Source organism: Dendrobates tinctorius, unplaced genomic scaffold (assembly GCF_039654945.1).
Source record: "Dendrobates tinctorius isolate UK_male_01 unplaced genomic scaffold, ASM3965494v1 ptg000060l, whole genome shotgun sequence".
In the NCBI taxonomy this organism is placed as follows: domain Eukaryota; kingdom Metazoa; phylum Chordata; class Amphibia; order Anura; family Dendrobatidae; genus Dendrobates; species Dendrobates tinctorius.
Genome location: NW_027361728.1, coordinates 15853073 through 15872841, shown reverse-complemented (window position 1 = coordinate 15872841; position 19769 = coordinate 15853073). Strand labels below are relative to the sequence as shown.

The following is a 19769-nucleotide window of genomic DNA, read 5'->3' as shown; positions in this document are numbered from 1 at the left end:
TGTGATTTTTTTAATGTTCATGGCTCAAAGCTATAAACTTCTGTGAAGCAGCTGGGAGTTCAAAATGTTCACCACACATCTAGAGAAGTTCCCTGAAGGGTCTAGTTTACAAAATGATGTCACTTATGAGGGGATTTCCACTTTTTAGGCATATTAGAAGTTCTCCAACCTGGCATCCGCTAATTATTACAGCCAATTTTGCATTCAAAAAGTCAAATGGTGTTCCTTCCTTTTCGAGCCCTGTCATGTGCCCAAACAGTGGTTTTCCTCCACATTAGGGGTATCCGTATGCTCAGGAGAAATTGCACAACAATTTTTTTGGCTTAAATTAAAAATTTTGGGTCTAAATTAACATTTTTGCGAAAAAAAAGTTAAATGTTCATTTTTTCTTCCACTTTCCAAAAATTACTGTGAAGCACCTGAAGAGTTAATAAACTTCTTGAATGTGATTTTGAGAACCTTGAGGGGTAAAGTTTTTAAAATGGTGTCACTTTTTTCAGTATTTTTTGTCATATAGGCCCCTCAAAGTCACTTCAAATGTAATATGGTCCCTAATCCGTAAAAACAATGGTTTTGTAAATTTTGCTGGAAAAATTGGAAACCACTGGTCAACTTTTAATTGTTATAACTTCCTAATAAAAAAAATAAATGTGTTTCAAAAACTGTGCTGATGTAAAATAGACATGTAAGAAATGTTAGCTATTTTTTGTGACCTAACTCTAGTTTAAGGGCATAAAAATGAAAATTTTTAAAATTGCAAAAATGTCATCAAATTTCTGTTTTTTTTCACAAATAAACATCATATTGAAGATAGTTTACCACTATCATGAAGCACAATGTATCACCTAAAACAGTCTCAGAAGCAGTGGGATCTGTTGACGCATTCCAGAATTGTGCATAAAGTGACACAGGTCAGTTTTGTAAAATTTGGCATGGTCATGAAGATGCAAACAGGCTTCTTGGGGGTAAAGGGGTTAAGTTGCATTTTTTTTCATGGGTTTATATTACTGATGAGCGAGCGTGCTCAGATATTGTGTTATCAGAGCATACTCGGGTGTTATCCGCGTATCTTGGGCGTGCTTGAGTAATATGTTCGAGTCTCTGCGCCTGCATGTTTCACTGCTGATGCATATCCCAGCATGTAGTTTGTACCTAATTTTTGGCATTGCGTTGTTTTTTTTTTTTTTTTAGTATCTCATCATGTAAATAATGCTGTTTTATTTTTTATACTTCACGGTATTCGATTTAGATAAAACTTTATTGATACAGGCATAAGTGGATTACATGTGTTTTAGAGCGTTTCCGCAGTGGAAATGCAATACAAACATATATGCCTTGCTTATCTATTTATATAATTGCCTTGTAATGTTTTCATTTCCTGTTCTGTCCAGATGTCACCGTATCCCAGAATTCCAAGCGGAGGAAGTTCACCGACCGCCATATTGGGACACCCAAGTGATGGGTGTCTCAATATGGAAACTGCTGCTGGTACCAACCTATTGCACGGTACCACCAGTGGAACACCATCGCACCACACGCACTCTGTATGCCATACGCACCACACACACTCTATACACCATACGCACCACACACACTCTATACGTCGTACGCACCACACACACACACACACTCTATACGCCATACGCACCACACACACACACTCTATACGCCATACGCACCACACACACACTCTATACGCCGTACGCACCACACTCACAAACTCAGGCAGCCTCTTGCGTGGTACCACCAGCGGAACACCGTCGAACTGCGCCTGTACTAATTCCGCGCAGGCGCAGTGAATCATTTGGTTGATCCCGGCAGCAGATGCACGACATGGCTACAGGCAGAGGAATCCAGTCACATTAAAGGGGTTTTCCCATGAACGGAAGTTCATTTTAAAAATTATCTGTGTCTGACCATGTACGGAGCATACCACAGCTCCTGGGAAGGAGGAAGCAAAAGACAATACTGACATTACAGCAGGGGATCACAGAGGATTCATTTTGTGAGGTAAAATATTTCACTGACTGCTTTTAAACAATATTTTACCTCACAAAATGAATCCTCTGCGATCTCCTGCTGTAATGTCAGTATTGTCTTTTGCTTCCTCCCCTTCCCAGGAGATGTGGTATGTTCTGTACACGGTCAGACACAGGGGTGAGAGAAACAGAGCACAGGGGGTAGACCGCTCAAAAGGGACAGCACATGAAGGGAGAACACAGCCCAGGAAGGAGACAGACAGCAGTCAAGGGGGATAGCACATGGGGTAGACAGGTGAAAGAAGAGAGCACAGAGGGGAGAAGTCAGCACATGGGGAAAGAGAGAGTGGATAGGTGGGTGAGCACATGGGGGGAGAGATTCTCAACACTGCAAAGCCTGCCCCCATCATGACATTACCGCCCACCCGATGCGATAGCATCGGGCCTCCGTCTAGTTTGTACATAAAACTCAGTGCAGCTTACCTGCAAGAGAAATTGGCATGCTGAGGATTTCAAAAACTGTAGGTCAGTTTACACTATGTAAAAACTAGCACAATGTGCATTAGATTTCTATAAATCCCATCTACTTTGATGGAACTGTAAATAGGCAATGTCAAAAACTCATTGTGATAACTTAGCCTTAGTCCATTTTAACACAGCAGCGTTTTTGAGTTTGTGTATATACTGTATGTGTCACATTTTTGGGGGTTCCCAAAAATGGAGTTTGTGCTATTAGTTATGCTATTTATTAGTATAGGGTATAAAAGAACACAAGGGCTCAAAAGAGGTACACAATTTCATCTTTTTTAACCTTTATTATGTTAATTTTTAACTGAGCTTATATACAGAAATAGATTTTATTGTTTTATTTTTTAACTCTAGAAATCTAGGTCGTCATCAGTGAACACCCCACCTACATCTAGACTTGGTAATTGTTTTTCAATTTCTGGAAGAAGTAGATCATCATCATGAAATGCAAGACCTTCAATAATAAATGGTTTATCAGTGACAATTTGGAGAATAGGCAGTAATGGCTGCCAGAGCTTTCCAGGACACTTTGGGACATCTTCAAGGTCTAATGATGGAAAATCTAATATAACTGTCTCATGGATATTTGGGTAAATCCCATCTTGTGGAACTGCTGGTGTAAGTGGTAAAGGGTGTGAAATGTTTGGTATGAATGGTGTAGGAGTCTGTGTCAATGTCGGATCATGATCCTTAGTCTCACTTGTTGGGTTAGCTTTTTCGGTTGTTTTCACAAGCACATTGGTGTATATGTCTGGAACTTGAGGAATTGCTTTCTGTGTAGGTCTAGGTAGGACTTGTGGCTTATTTCTTCTGTCTTCTGTAGATTCTTCAGATGAATGATCATGTTTGCCATTATGTTTTTTATGTCCTTTGTCTTTTTTATCTTTTTTATCTCTTTTATCTTTATTTTCTTTTTTCCCATGTTTCTGCTCTTTGTGATCTGGTTCATTCCCTTTGCGTTTTATTTTTTCAGTTGAACGAGATGCTCTTTTTTGTAATCCAGGAAGAAATGTCACCCTGCGAAGAGGTGATAAACCTTTTATAGCTAAACGTTTCTGTGGAAACAAAAAAAACCCAAAATAAAACACAAATTTCGACATCATTATAGGATAAATCAGGTTCTTTCAGTTCCCGGACTGCATTAATAATTTTGGAAACTTTGTTATTTTTGTGCATATATACAGTGAGGAAAAAAGGATTTAGTTAGCCACCAATTGTGCAAGCCCTCCCATTTAAAAAGATGAGAGAGGCCTGTAATTGACATCATAGATAGACCACAACTATGAGAGTTAAAATGAGAAAACAAATCCAGAAAATCACCTTGTCTGATTTGGCAAGATTTATTTTTCAAATTATGGGAGGAAAATAAGTGTTTGGTCACCTAAAAACATGCAAAATTTCTGGCTCTCACAGACCTCTAACTTCTTCTTTTCTTTAAGATGCTCCTCTGTCCTCCACTCATTACCTCTAGTAATGGCACCTGCTTGAACTTGTTATCAGTATAAAAGACACCTGTCCACAACTTCAAACAGTCACACTCCAAACTCCACTATGGTGAAGACCAAAGAGCTGTCGAAGGACACCAGAAACAAAATTGTAGCCCTGCACCAGGCTGGAAAGACTGAATCTGCAATAAGCAAGCAGCTTGGTGTGATGAAATCAACTGTGGGAGCAATAATAAGAAAATGGAAGGCATACAAGACCACCTCGATCTGGGGCTCCACGTAAGATCTCACCCCGTGTGGTCAAAATGATCACAAGAACGGTGAGCAAAAATCCCAGAACCACACGGAGGGACCTAGTGAAATACCTGCATAGAGCTGGGACCACCGTAACAAAGGCTACCATCAGTAACACACTACGCCGCCAGAGACTCAGATCCTGCAGTGCCATACGTGTCCCCCTGCTTAAGCCAGTACATCTCCGGGCCCATGTGAAGTTTGTTAGAGAGCATTTGGATTATCCTGAAGAGTATTGGGAGAATGTCATATGGTCTGATGAAACCAAAGTAGAACTGTTTGGTAGAAACAAAACTCGTCGTATTTGGAGGAGACAGAATGCTGAGTTGGATCCAAAGAAAGCCATACCTACTGTGAAGCATGGGGATGGCAGCATCATGCTTTGGGGCTGTTTCTCTGCAAAGGGACCAGGACGACTGATCCGTGTACATGAAAGAATGAATGGGGCCATGTATCGTGAGATTTTGAATGCAAACCTCCTTCCATCAGCAAGGGCATTGAAGATGAAACGTGGATGGGTCTTTCAGCACACGACCTGTGCAATGAAGGATTGGCTTTGTAAGAAGCATATGAAGGTCCTGGAGTGGCCTAGCCAGTCTCCAGATCTCCACCCCATAGAAAACCTTTAGCGGGATTTGAAAATCTGTGTTATCTAGTGATAGGCCCAAAACATCACTGCTCTAGAGGAAATCTGCATGGCGGAATGGGTCAACATACCACCAAAAGTGTGTGCCAACCTTGTGAAGACTTACAGAAAACTTTGACCTCTGTTATTGCCAACAAAGGATATATCACAAAATATTGAGATGAACTTTTGTTAATGGCCAAATACTTATTTTCCACCAAAATTTGCAAAATAAATCTTGCCAAATCAGACAAGGTGATTTTCTGGATTTGTTTTCTCATTTTGACTCTCATAGTTGTGGTCTACCTATGATGTCAATTACAGCCCTCTCTCATCTTTTTAAGTGGGAGAACTTGCACAATTGGTGCCTGACTAAATACTTTTTTTCCCCACTGTAGTATCTCTTACCAGCATGAACCTTACCGGGGTTTTACCATGATAATAAATTAATTCTGTGAAAAAGATCTTGGAAAATCAATACAGTTTTCAAAAACAATTCATTTTCAAAATGGCATCATTTGTGTATTACAGGCTGTTAATGATGTAGCTCTGGTGAAGTATGCAGAAAGGTTTTCTGTAGTAAATGGGTTATGCATGAGGACAACAGGGAGAACTCTTAGCCTACTGGGAGCAGCGCTTATAACGCTGTTCAGAGAGCAAATCAGCATGCTCATATGAGGGAGACAGACAGCATTGTTCTATGCTGCAGTCTACTTGCACTATCACTGAAAACGGATAGTGAGCACCAGACACCGACATATAACAACACTGTCTGACTGCCGCATGTGCAGAACAAGTTACACAGGAAGAAATGGAGTACGAGTCCAATATCATAAAAAAATGACAAGATTTATTAAACATATAGTACTAACAAATTACATACATATATGACAAAATTGAAGGATCAGATAATGTCCGCTGCTTATTAGTCCTACAGATTACAATATAAAGTGCTTAGTGCTTATGATGGATATGGGCCATACTTAAGGGATAAAAAGGTAAAGAGAGATCCTAACAGGTGCGCATCCTGAAAAAAATCCCACTATCCCATGCAATAGTGCTTACCCATATTAAACTCCACCAGGACAACAAGCAGCGCCGCCACCGACACGCGTTTCGCCTCTTTCTCAAGGCACCTTGGCACTATGGGATGGAGGATATGTATGATGGGTATATGGGCACGGGCCTATGGGATGGTGGATATGTATGATGGGTATATGGGCATGGGACTATGGGATGGAGGATAATTATAATTTGTTGTAACTAACCACAGTTAGTTACTATGCCCGGACAGCGCCAGGCTTTTCAGCTAGTATATATATATATATATATATATGTGGCGCCCCCAGGGGTATGGTCACCACAGTGGCTTTGCCTTCCTCCAGGGGAGGGTAATGCCAGGCTTGGAGGCAATGATGGGTCTCTCTCGCAGTCAATCTATCCAGGCCAGCAGGGGGAACTCTGAACCAGGATTAAGGGGAGGAGTGCTCTCTGAGGGCCAAGAGGAAGGGGTGGCTAGTTAGTTAGTCTGCGGAGAGTGAAGTGTGCAGACATGTGGAAGGAGCGCTGAGATAGAGCGCAGAGGACGAGCTCATCTCTGGAGAGAGTGCATGAACTGGAGCCTGGTCTCCACGGTTGTATGGATACTAACGGTCCTGCAACAGACACCAGAGGAGTAGGAGGCTGTAATTGCCCTACTCCCATCCAAGACTTGAGGGCACAACAGCAGCTTGGATAGTGAGCCGGGACTTAGGAGAGAGGAGTCCTCAAGATAGGCTACAGCTGTCTGCCATGCAAGTGAGGTTCTTGAGAACATCTGTCCGGAGGAACTCCAGTGTAACTCAGTGCTGGGAGTACTTCATTCGAATAAGCGCTAGTAAGGAGACTGCACAACCCATCTGCTGAGAGAGAATCCCTGAATTGTTTCCAGGCTAGCCTGCTCCAATACCATCTGTAATCAGGACCTGGACTGCAGTTATCAAGTAAAGGTACAGAAATTGCACCCCGCTGTGTCTTGTCTGCTTCCTACCTTTCCGGCACCGTTACATCCCCGTGCCAACCACATCTACACTGCCCTGGGACTATAGCTTCACTTGTGGGGAGCTTTTACATCTTTGCTGCACCATACCATCAGTCCCAGCGGATCTGCATGCAGCGTCGGCTTAACACCTCCCTTGCCGAGCACCACAGGTGGCGTCACAAACTATTCATCTAACTACATCCCACCATTCACATCTTCCTATTACTTGGGTGCCCAGGGCCATGGTCCGGGTCACCGCTGCTGTGACACATCCCACCGATACCGGCCCGATACCGAGTACCCCACAGCCCTGGGAGGGCGACCCATATACATATATATAGTGGTAGATCGGCTCACTTGGCTGTATATGGAGGTAGATACGGGAACACTGTTGCTTTAGGAATGTCCTTGGTTTATTAGATGTGGCATAAACCAAGGTGAAGCACAAAGTAAACATGACCCTCTGGGCAAAACAGGAAATTAAAACAAAATGGTAGCACTAAACACAGTCCTTGTATTAGTAGGGATCAGCCCACTTGGGATTAGCAAGACCCACTTTTCAGGTATCAGCAAACCACAAACACTTCTCTGGAGTGTTCCCCTCCAGACACTGAACCCCTACTTCCTCTAGAGGCCAGCTGTTTAAGCTCCAGACCACACCCTGGATGGAAATAAGCTGAACATCCTCCCACCCTCTCTATGGATATCCACATAAAACTCAGCCCATTATACAAATTAGCTGTATCTTCTCACCCCACTGTGTGACAGCTCATCAGCGATCACATAGCGACTTACCAGCGATCCTGACACATTGATATCGTTGTCGGGATCGCTGGTAAGTCGCTATGTGTGACTCCAGCTTTAGTGTGCTGGAGGAAAATATCTGGGTTTTATATCACAGACGCCATTAACCACAGTGAAGCATATCTTCCCTACAGCATTTTACCAGTCATTTTGTCACATATATATATGTCCTACGTCATCCACACAGTGTCTTCCATTGAGCTCTCGTGCAGGAGTTTTTCTCTTTACCCTGCCAAGGCCAAAGCAAAATATTGTAATGCATTTGGGCAGGCAAAAGACAAAATGTGCTGGCACATGCATACTACAATACTTTGCTCTGCTCTCAGCAGGGCAGAAAGAAGAACACCTGAGCAGGTGCGCAATGGAGGACACTGTGTGGATGACATAAGACGCATCATCCACATGAAGAAAGAGGATGGCAATCTCAAGAAGAGAGGAAACAGCCGACCAAGACCAACGATGCCCAATGGATCGGACAGCGGCGTAGGTGAGTTTAAAGAAAGGTCTTTATTGTGTTGGCACTGCCGCTGGCACCCGGGACCGGAGTGTGCGGCTGCATGTATTTCTATGCAGCTGAGCGCTTCGGTCCAAGTGCTGCAGCCGTGCCCAGGTGTTGAGATGCGAGACTCGTGCGAGTTTCCTGCCAGTGTGACCCTGGCCTAAGCCAGAGAAATCAAGGAAAGACCTGCCCACAAGCCGCCCCAAAGCACTAATATGTTCCTCATCATAGAGACATACTAGAGCAGATACAGTTGTAGCCAAAAGTATTGACACCCCTGCAATTCTGTCAGATAATACTCAGTTTCTGAAAATGACTGCAAACACAAATTCTTTGGTATTATTACTATATCTTCATTTAATTTGTCTTAAATTAAAAAAAAACAAAAAGAATTGTCCTAAAGCCAAATTGGATATAATTCCACACCAAACATAAAAAAGAGGGTGGACAAAAGTAATGGCACTGTTCGAAAAATCATGTGATGCTTCTCTAATTTGTGTAATTAACAGCACCTGTAACTTACCTGTGGCACCTAACAGGTGTTGGCAATAACTAAATCACACTTGCAGCCAGTTGACATGGATTAAAGTTGACTCATCCTCTGTTCTGTGTCCTTGTGTGTACCACATTGAGCATGGAGAAAAGAAAGAAGACCAAAGAACTGTCAGAGGGCTTGAGAAACCAAATTGTGAGGAAGCATGAGCAATCTCAAGGCTACAAGTCCATCTCCAAAGACCTGAATGTTCCTGTGTCTACCGTGCGCAGTGTCATCACGAAGTTTAAAGCCCATGGCACTGTGGCTAACCTCCCTAGATGTGGACGGAAAAGAAAAATTGACAAGAGATTTCAACACAAGATTGTGCGGATGTTGGATAAAGAACCTCGACTATGACACAAACAAGTTCAAGCTGCCCTGCAGTCCGAGGGTACAACAGTGTCAACCCGTACTATCTGTCGGCGTCGGAATGAAAAGGGTCTGTATGGTAGGAGACCCAGGAAGACCCCACTTCTTACCCCAAGACATAAAAAAGCCAGGCTGGAGTTTGCCAAAACTTACCTGAAAAAGCCTAAAACGTTTTGGAAGAATGTTCTCTGGTCAGATGAGACAAAAGTAGAGCTTTTTGGGCAAAGGCATCAACATAGAGTTTACAGGAGAAAAAAAGAGGCATTCAAAGAAAAGAACACGGTCCCTAAAGTCAAACATGGCGGAGGTTCCCTGATGTTTTGGGGTTGCTTTGCTGCCTCTGGCACTGGACTGCTTGACTGTGTGCATGGCATTATGAAGTCTGAAGACTACCAACAAATTTTGCAGCATAATGTAGGGCCCAGTGTGAGAAAGCTGGGTCTCCCTCAGAGGTCATGGGTCTTCCAGCAGGACAAAGACCCAAAACACACTTCAAAAAGCACTAGAAAATGGTTTGAGAGAAAGCACTGGAGACTTCTAAGGTGGTCAGCAATGAGTCCAGACCTGAATCCCATAGAACACCTGTGGAGAGATCTAAAATGGCAGTTTGGAGAAGGCACCCTTCAAATATCAGGGACCTGGAGCAGTTTGCCAAAGAAGAATGGTCTAAAATTCCAGCAGAGCATTGTAAGAAACTCATTGATGGTTACCGGAAGCGGTTGGTCGCAGTTATATTGGCTAAAGGTTGTGCAACCAAGTATTAGGCTGAGGGTGCCAATACTTTTGTCTGGCCCATTTTTGGAGTTTTTTGTGAAATGATCTATGTTTTGCTTTTTGCTTCATTCTCTTTTGTGTTTTTTCATTTAAGACAAATTAAGTGAAGATAATAATACCAAAAAATTTGCGTTTGCAATCATTTTCAGGAAGAAACTGAGTATTATCTGGCAGAATTGCAGGGGTGTCAATACTTTTGGCCACAACTGTAAGACTCTACCTACAATTCAGCCCCGTGGAGCATGAGCATCTAATTAACTGCAAACTTCTAACACTGATTACACAACAACCATAAGATGGATTTCTTCACCCTGGGAATCATCTTAATCAGTATAACAGCAGCAACATGACAATGTCTGTAGTTTACTTAGCAAAATCCTGATGACAGGTTCGCTTTAACTATGTAGAAAAATAATATTTGCACCTATGGTGCACATTAGAGATGATGAAAAAGATGAATAGGAACCTGTTCCAGAGGGCACATTGATAGTCGTATGCAGCCAGACTAGAGCCCTGCAAACCTCATCCTACCTGCTGGAATCTCGGCTCCTCTTTTGATTAGACCTGCTTTTGCTTCATTTATGCAGCACAATGCAAGTGTGACGTTATGCCTGGCCTTCTAATCAGAAGAGGCACCCAGAAGAAGGTTCGCAGACAAGCGGACTACTGACATGTCATTGAGCCAAGGTCCTGTGAATTTTTTTTGATCATCTGTTGTACACGCGCAAATTGAATGCATATATAAAAAGAACTTCAGATTACCCGATCAGGTATATTACAGATGTAGTCTGGTTGAATGTTCACTGTTTCATTTGCAACATTGATATTGGCTTGACAAACCAGGTTATTCTAATATAAAAAAGACACAGAGAAAGAAAAATAAGGTTAGGATACATCAAACATACATAATAAAAAACACCTTAACTTTTGGTTATTTTTTTATATGGCCCTTTGCTGGGGTGGGGGAAAGGGGCAAGGGGCTGGCAATATATAAAATATAGTGGGTTGTGGATCTCTGAGACCTCAAACAATCGCTCTAAAGACCTCTTAGGCTATGTGCACACACTGCGGATTGGTCTGCGGATTTTTTATCTGCGGAACTGCAGGTAAAACCACAGGTAAAATGACCTGCGGTTTTACATGCGGATTGGCCTGCGGTTTTCCCTGCGGTTTATCACCTCTACAATGGAGGAGATGGTAAACCACAGCAGAATCCGCAGAAAAGAATTGACATGTCATTTCTTTCTGCGGATTCAAAACCGCAGCTTTTCCGCAGTTAAAAATCCGCAGCATGTGCACAGAAAATTGTAAATCCCATAGGATAACATGCTACTGTACACTGTCTGCATGACGTTGGTATTGTCAAGTATTTACCTCGCACAGGGATATCAAGTATCTTGACTTACCCCCAAAACCCCACCGTGACCATAAAATGACCACCCCCACCTCGGCGCCCACTAATACACGGACACCAATATTTCTTTTGGAATTTTATGGCCACAGCAGCCTTTTATTATAACAATACACAAACAATAAACATTGTATCATAAACAACATGAGTACAATGAAATTAACCCCTGGAAGGAGAAGTCCTTGAAGCCACAAGATCGTGGTGAAATAACCAAATATCGTGGACAACCCCCGACCATTTGCTCCCAGCCGTTACCCCACAGGCTCGGGAGCACCAGCACACCAGTAGATGTTGTCCACAAACTCCTTGGGGATCCGCCCTCTTCCGACGGAAAACTCCCCATCCACCTTTCACCAGATCACGACCACCATACCTTTAAATGAAGGAGACCCTACCCAGAGAGTCTCCCAAACCAATTTCCACCGACTTCAAGGACTCCCCCTCCCCCAAAACCGCCATGACCCAAAATAGAATCACGTACTACCAACCCAACATAAAAAAGGGAGGGAGGGTGGGACTGCTTCAGGAGCTGGGTACAGGAACAGAGGGCGGGCTACCCCCAGACCCTGCCTTTAATACCCCCTAGCTCCCCCTCCCCTTTAACCCTTCCCTCACTACCTTCCAACCCCCCGTCATGTTGGCCTCCGCCCACACCTCCTCCAGGGGGTTGGGAGGCTCACTCCGGCCATTTCTTGACGTTGGTATTGTCAAGTATTTACCTCGCACAGGGATATCAAGTATCTTGACTTACCCCCAAAACCCCACCGTGACCATAAAATGACCACCCCCACCTCGGCGCCCACTAATACACGGACACCAATATTTCTTTTGGAATTTTATGGCCACAGCAGCCTTTTATTATAACAATACACAAACAATAAACACTGTATCATAAACAACATGAGTACAATGAAATTAACCCCTGGAAGGAGAAGTCCTTGAAGCCACAAGATCGTGGTGAAATAACCAAATATCGAGGACAACCCCCGAACATTTGCTCCCAGCCGTTACCCCACATGCTCGGGAGCACCAGCACACCAGTAGATGTTGTCCACAAACTCCTTGGGGATCCGCCCTCTTCCGACGGAAAACTCCCCATCCACCTTTCACCAGATCACGACCACCATACCTTTAAATGAAGGAGACCCTACCCAGAGAGTCTCCCAAACCAATTTCCACCGACTTCAAGGACTCCCCCTCCCCCAAAACCGCCACAACGAGGGGCATTTGAACACCTCAATGACCCGAGTCCCCCACAACCCGCCAAGCGACAGCCTTCTCTATACCCTCCTGAAGGGCAAGGGCCCAAATATCGGAACCCACTGCATTCAAGTGAATACCGTCCGCCAACCAGTAATCGCCCTCACCCTTCTCCAAATCGAAATGTCGCACGGCAACTCCCCCGTTTTTAACTATAAAAGCGGACACTGCTCTATTAACCTTGATCCTGGCCCGATTGACCTTCTCCAACGATCTCATGGACCGCCAACGCCTGCGTGGCACAATCTCCGACCACACAATCGTGACTTCCCGATAAGTCACCCACAACCGCAAGCAATCTTGCTTAATGTCCCTGATCAACTCCCGGAAGGGACGGACAGCCAGATCATTACCCCCAGCATGAAGAATGAGAACGTCTGGTGCCCGGTCCAAACGAACGCACTCTCGAATTTCCGGCAACACCCGACGCCACGCCAGGCCCCGAAAACCGATCCACCGCACCACAGCCACCGATCTGGAAATTCCCAACTGTCTGCTGTCAGTCCTGACATCAGCTCTCACCGCTCCCCAGTAAACAAAGGAGTGACCAAATATCCAGACCAGCAGCGGACCCATACCTGAAACACAAAACAACACTCACAGAAACATATCGCAAAGAAACTCACCAACTCTTGCAATATCAAATCCACCCCTTGAACAATACCAACCGGACACACCTCCAACATGCCTTAAGGCCGAACATAACTACGATAACGACTCGACCTCCAACCTCCGATACGCTGAATAAAAGAGGGACCCAAACCGTGCTCAGCTGCCTCAGTCGCCGCACCAATCCGAAAAGAATGCGAAGCAAACCTAGAATCATCCAGCCCCAAAAGCCGAATTGACTTCTTGAACACCACAACAAACTGATACCGAGACAGACTCCCGCCATCTGCATGACACAACAAAGATCCACCCAGACTGGGACAAAGGTCCCAAAATCTAGCCAAACAGTGAACCGGGCACATCCTGGAACCAGAGACATCCCCCAACGCAACTCGACGGCCATTCCCAGACTGGTCCGTTTTTGACCTCCGCAGCCAAAATTCGACGCCCTGAGCGGTCAAAATCACATCCCTGGCTAACAACCCACCCACAGACTCTTTATTGTGAGACACGAGTTCCCCAATCCGCAGCGCCCCAAAGAACGCAAAGGAAAAAACCAGACGAAACAACGCAACCTCATAACCATCAGCGCAAACCGATCCCAAAACCAGTCCCAATTGCTCAAGCATATTAAACGACACGGGCCGCCTTAAATCACCCCCCCCCCGAAAGCGGTGAAAACCTTTCGCCGCCTGTCTTACCAAAAACGTTTTTGTCAAATCCCTGTACCCACGTAATCGAAAACCGAAAGACAGTCCGGCCAACAAGCGTGTCACCTTTGCCCGAGACCAACCTTCGTTTGCGCCCTGCCCCAACCATGACAACAACAGACCCTCCTGTTCAAGCCTGGCCCCACTGATGGAGCCAGCCGTAACGACCTCTTCCCACGCACGCCACACATTCCGGTAGGCCTCCCAGGTTTTTGGTGCCAAAGATGAGACGATCAATGACTCAGCGGCTCGTAAGCCACCCTCCACAATTCCTCCGGACAAATCAGACCCTCGAACTCCGCCTCCGGGGCCAAGGAACGAAAACGATCCCACTGCAAGCGAGAAAGAGAGTCAGCTATCTCATTCTTCACCCCAGGCACGTGTGTCGCCGTCACATGCGCATTCAAAGATAAACATACCAGCACCAACTTCTGCAAAACCCTGACCACTGGAGGGGACGATGCAGTAAGACCGTTGATCGCGCACACAACACCCATGTTGTCACAATTGAAACGAACGCGCCGATTCCGAAACTCCTGACCCCACAAATGAACAGCCACCAGAATCGGAAAAATTTCCAACAACGTGATGTTACGCACCAACCCCGCCGAAACCCAAGCAGCAGGCCACTGACCGGCACACCATTGCCCACCGAAATAGGCACCAAAACCGAATCCGCCCGCCGCATCTGTAAACAAATCCAAAGCATCGTTGCAGACCACATCGGCCATCACCAACGAACGACCGTTATACTTCTCCAAAAAGGACTCCCAAACCACCAAATCGGCCCTGAGCTCTGCCGACAACCTCACAAAATGATGGGGAGCCCAAACCCCCGAAGTAGCGCTAGCCAGCCTACGTGAAAAAACTCGACCCATCGGCATCACCCGACAAGCGAAGTTAAGCTTTCCCAACAGCGACTGAAGGTCCCGCAACGATATCTTCCGCAACCGACCTGCGCGAACCACCTCAGAACTCAAATCATCAAGCTTGTCCTCCGGCAACCGAAATTCCCATTCAACAGTATCGATGACAATCCCCAGAAAACGCAAACACGTACTGGGGCCCTCAGTTTTTCTGGGCGCCAGCGGAACCCCGAACCGGTCCGCCACCCATTCCATCGCTTTCAAAATCCTAAGACAACGTGAAGAATCTGCTGGGCCAATGCACAAGAAATCGTCCAAATAATGAACTATTGAATCGCAACCAGAAGCGTCGCACACGACCCACTCAAGAAAAGAACTAAAAGCCTCAAAATACGCACAAGACAAAGAACAACCCATAGGTAAACACCTATCTACAAAAAACCTGCCTTCCCAGAAACAGCCCAACAACCGCACGCTGTCTGGGTGAACCGGAAGCAAACGAAAAGCTGATTCAACATCAGTCTTAGCCATCAGGGCCCCGCGACCACTCTGCCGGACCCAACTCGCCGCTTCATCAAATGAAGAGTATACCACTGAACAAATCTCCGGATCAATACCGTCGTTAACCGACCTCCCCAGTGGGTAAGACAAATGCCGAATGAGCCGAAACTTATTGGGCTCCTTCTTCGGAACCACCCCCAACGGGGAAACGACCAAATTCGGAAAAGGAGGAGACTCAAAAGGGCCCGCCATGCGACCCAACGAAACTTCTTTTCGGATCTTTTCCGAAACAACTGACGGATGCTCCAAAGCAGAGCGCAAATTTCTCAAAACTAACGGAATTTCAAACGGAGGATCCGGAATCCGAAAACCCTCCTGAAAACCGGAATACAACAACCCCGCACCTACCCTATCAGGGTATCTACTTAGATAAGGGACCATCCTTTCCAGATTCACTGGAGTCTCCCCCTTGCGAATTACCCCCGCCGGATTTGGACTTCCCTTTTTTAAAACACTTTGATGCCCCATGTGAAGTACCGTTGCAGTTGGAGCAGAGGTGTTTAAAATTTACAGTTGGCCCCAAACTTGCACTGGCCGTCATTAAACTGCCAGCAAACCCCCGCCTTGTGCGTCCCCGACTGCCCTTGACCCCCACCACCCGTTGAGCCGGCAGTGCCGCTATTCTGGCTGGTGCTTCCAGCCCCCCCAAGAAAGGAACTCCCAGACTTATTTTGCGCTATCACACGCATCCACAAGCCAATGTCTTTTTGGTCCCAGCGGATAGCCGGACGCACAGCTTTCCTCTGACGAAACTGCTCGTCATACCGCAGCCACGCCTGACCGCCGTAAACTCTATAAGCCTCCCTGATAGCATCCAAATAACAAAATAATGTGGAGCAATTATCAGGGGCCTGTTCCCCAATAACACTCACCAAGATAGCAAACGCCTGCTGCCAATTTACAAATGTCTGAGGAATCAAGCGCCACCTCCGCTTTTCCTCCTCTTCCTTTTTGCTATCCTCTTTCTTACTTTTGTCCAAATTAAACTTTTCCAGAGGCAATAGCGAAAATATTTCCACGTATTCATCCTTCCAAATCCGCTCTTTCACCTCCTTTTTCAAATGGGCCCCCAACGAACCCTCAAAACACACATACACCTCGCCATGCGCACGATCATCCAAATGCACACGACACTCCTTTTCCTTTTCGGTTTGCACCGACACCGACACCGGCATACTGACGCAAGGGCCTGACGCATTCGCACCCTGACCCGCCAACCCGCCACCCTGTGGCCCAACCCACGCAGCCACCGGTGACGACCCCACAAAACCCTGCTCCAAACGCAAAAGCAAGCTACACACATCCGCCAGCATACCACCTACTCCCCCAGCCGAACCTGAACTGCTCAACCCAGCCTCGAACCCACCGCCCCTAGGTTCTGCTAATGAGCCCCCCCGCCACCACTGATGAAGACAATAGGGGGTGACAAACAGGGGACATGGACGCATACTCACCAGGCTGCGAGGGGGCTGTGTACCCTCCAGCCGGAAATCCTGGATCCCCTGACGTCTCGTGGACCGCACGCCTCTCGAGGCCGAACTCACCGCCTCGCCGTTGCTGCCCGGACACCCCCGCAGCCTGAGCCGGGGTAGAAGACCAGGACCCCCCGCCAGAAACAGGCCGCGGTACCTCCGTAAATAGAGGCTCCCGGCCCCCCCCACGAGAGTCACTTCAGCCAGGCCATCACAGGGCACCTGGGCGCCCAGGGCCCCCAACGCCGACTGGGAGCCCGACATCGTCCTCCTCTCCTGTCTTCTGGCAGCCGGCCGCGACTCGGCCGGGCTGCACTCCGGACCCCCTGCAACCGCAGGGCTGTGGCACATCCTCGGGGGGTCAGGAGCCAGCGCCGCTGCCGGGACCCCGCAGCAGCGCCCCCCACACCGATCGGGTCCCCCCCAACGCCTCACCGCCGGCGACCGAAACGCTGGCTGGGACAGGCCGCGCGGCACGTCGACACCCGCCGTGGCCCCCCGAAGTTCCTGGTGCTGCATGCTGTCGGGCGCGCGCCGGCCCCGCCCCCTTTCCGGCCCGGGGCGAAGGTCCGGACACCGCCGCAGGGCCTCCCCGCCTGCATGGATTCCTCCCAGGCCGCACTCCCCTGGATGGGGAAGGCAGCGTCGCGCGGCCTGGAGGGTCCCGGGAGGGGCTCCGACGGCGACGAGAGGCCTGCGGCGCAGCATCATGGGACAGCCGCTCAGGAGGCCACGCCCGCCGGGTCCTCCACTCCCTCACCTCGGCCCGCGCCGGCGCTTCCTGCAGGAGTCCAGCCACCTGCGCCTCCAGCCACCCAGGAGGACGCCCCGCCGCTGCCGCCCGCAGTCTGTCCAGGACCCGGTCCACTCCAGCCATCCGGTAAGTTCTGTGGAACTGCTTCAGGAGCTGGGTACAGGAACAGAGGGCGGGCTACCCCCAGACCCTGCCTTTAATACCCCCTAGCTCCCCCTCCCCTTTAACCCTTCCCTCACTACCTTCCAACCCCCCCGTCATGTTGGCCTCCGCCCACGCCTCCTCCAGGGGGTTGGGAGGCTCACTCCGGCCATTTCTGAACTGCTGCAGTTCTGCTGCGGCCAAAACCGCAGCGGAACCGCAGCAAAAACCGCAGCGTGTGCACATCTCAGTGGTAGGAGTGGACAGCTTCTACCTTAGAGCTCACACAGAGTTTGGTTCCAGTAGAAAGCTTGTGACTTTCTATAGTCCTCTCTTTGAGTTCTCTCAGGCAGGAGATGTGTGTTCTTGCCTCCTGAGCTGTGTAAGAGGTCTTTTGAGTGATCAGTGGAAGTCTCAAGACCTGGTCCACCACGATTTGCATATATTGAAAGGGAATATGTTAGCAGTTTTTTGATATGTAATTTTAGTGAGGCATGAAGTAGGGGCAGAGACCCTGATTGCAACACCATCACTCACTGGGCTGCTTGTTGCAGGTTCAATAAAAACAGTGTTTTATATCCAGGAGATTATCACCAGATGACTAGTAATTAGCAACTTTCTGTCAATCAGTGGTGGCGATGGGGTTATACAGGGCTTAACATTCCGAAAACTGGTAGATCTTCAGCATATAATACAGTAATTCTATCAAAATGACCTTGTGCAGACCAGTAAGTGACACATCCCTGGAATTAGGGTCTCTGCCCCTACATCATGCTGCTCTCAGATGAGAAACCAAAAACTTTAATGAAAGATAGAGATAAACCATGATGATTACATTAACTTATTTTCAGTGTAAAGACCCCTAAACACATTATATTAAAGCTGGCTATTTAGTGGAACCAGCCTACAATATAATGTGTATGGGGTCTCTCAACTTTTTCCAGATGGGTTATGTCTTGGGAGATAAAGTTTGATATCAAATGCCCTTTTGTTCTCCCATTAGATACTCTATTTTATTCAGTGAAAACACATCAGCCAATCATTTATGTGTATAAGCGAATTTCAAGAGATATCTGTTAGCCAAACGTGGTGTATGAGGTGGTTGTGAGAGAGCTGAGGTTCATTGGCACCTTCAGATACTGATTTGTCCATCTGCTTTCAAGTATGACTGGCGTCCTCACCGGCGGTACCCACCACCGCCGCACCGGACTTTTCTCGGGCAGCGCCCGTTTACATCTCTACGCTGTCAGTACAGTTGGTCGCTGCCTGTCCGGAAGAGCCACCGGAGGGCCTGGGAGCTGAGGCAGTGCTCCCGCCTGGACCTGACGCGGCCGCGCAGGTCCCACTGAAGACTCCTGCTGACCCGGAGCCGCCATCTGCTCCACCACCGCCGACATCCGGACAGACTACCCCTGTGGACATCCCCGCAGCTGCCCACCGCCTCAAGCCTGCACCGGAGCCAGAACACTGCCAGGAGGCCCCAGGTACGTCTGCTGTCCCTGCACCTGGGAGGGCCCTGGGGTGTATGCCAGTGGCAGCGTCAGGACAGGTCGTGCTGGACCTTGTATGGGACCGGGAGTCTGATCCCTGGGGGGGGAACGCCTGAACCCCTAGCGGTGGTACCCTTATCCGTAGTGGGTAAAAGCAGGTCCCGGGAGGAGGGAGAACCTTACTACCAACAGACCCTCCGCAAGCTGGCGGCGGAATAGAGGGAGAGGGAGTAGAGGAGACTAGCGTTGCTAGGCCCTGATCTGGACCGGAAGGAGAAGGTCCGTGCTGGTCACTACGGTCCCCGGGACTCAGCTGGGTGGGGACAGGTCCTCAATGTAAATCAGGAGAGAGGATTCGGGTTCATTGCAGACCCGAAGAGGATCAGTGACTTGTTCTTCAGCAGGAGGGATGTCGAGTAACACCTGAGGAAGGGACACCCTGCTAGAGATCTGCAACCAGGGGAGTATGTGACCTTCACCCGGCATGAGGTGTTAAGAGGATGGTATGCCATGAACATCCGCCGCATCCCTGAGGAATTTATTGCGGTCTATAAAAAGGAGAAGGCGTATGTACCCCCAGCAGGAATACCCCCTGCAGTGGTGATCACTCCTGCCAAGGAACC

At 47.6% G+C, this 19769-nt stretch overlaps 1 protein-coding gene across 2 annotated transcripts in view; it reads right to left on the bottom strand.

Annotated features, from left to right (window-relative positions):
• Positions 1-2774: 2774 nt before the first annotated feature.
• Positions 2775-19769, bottom strand: part of LOC141092521 (T-kininogen 1-like) — a 97256-nt gene continuing 80261 nt past the window's right edge. Inside the window, exons 10-11 of one of the 2 annotated variants that reach the window (XM_073578741.1) lie at positions 10635-10721; positions 2775-3562 (exon numbers count right to left, since the gene is read on the bottom strand). In XM_073578741.1, the coding sequence (XP_073434842.1) occupies positions 2858-3562; positions 10635-10721 (792 nt within the window). In that variant the 3' untranslated portion in view covers positions 2775-2857. The remainder of the gene's footprint in view (positions 3563-10634; positions 10722-19769) is intronic. The other variant, XM_073578742.1, reaches the window with a different exon arrangement.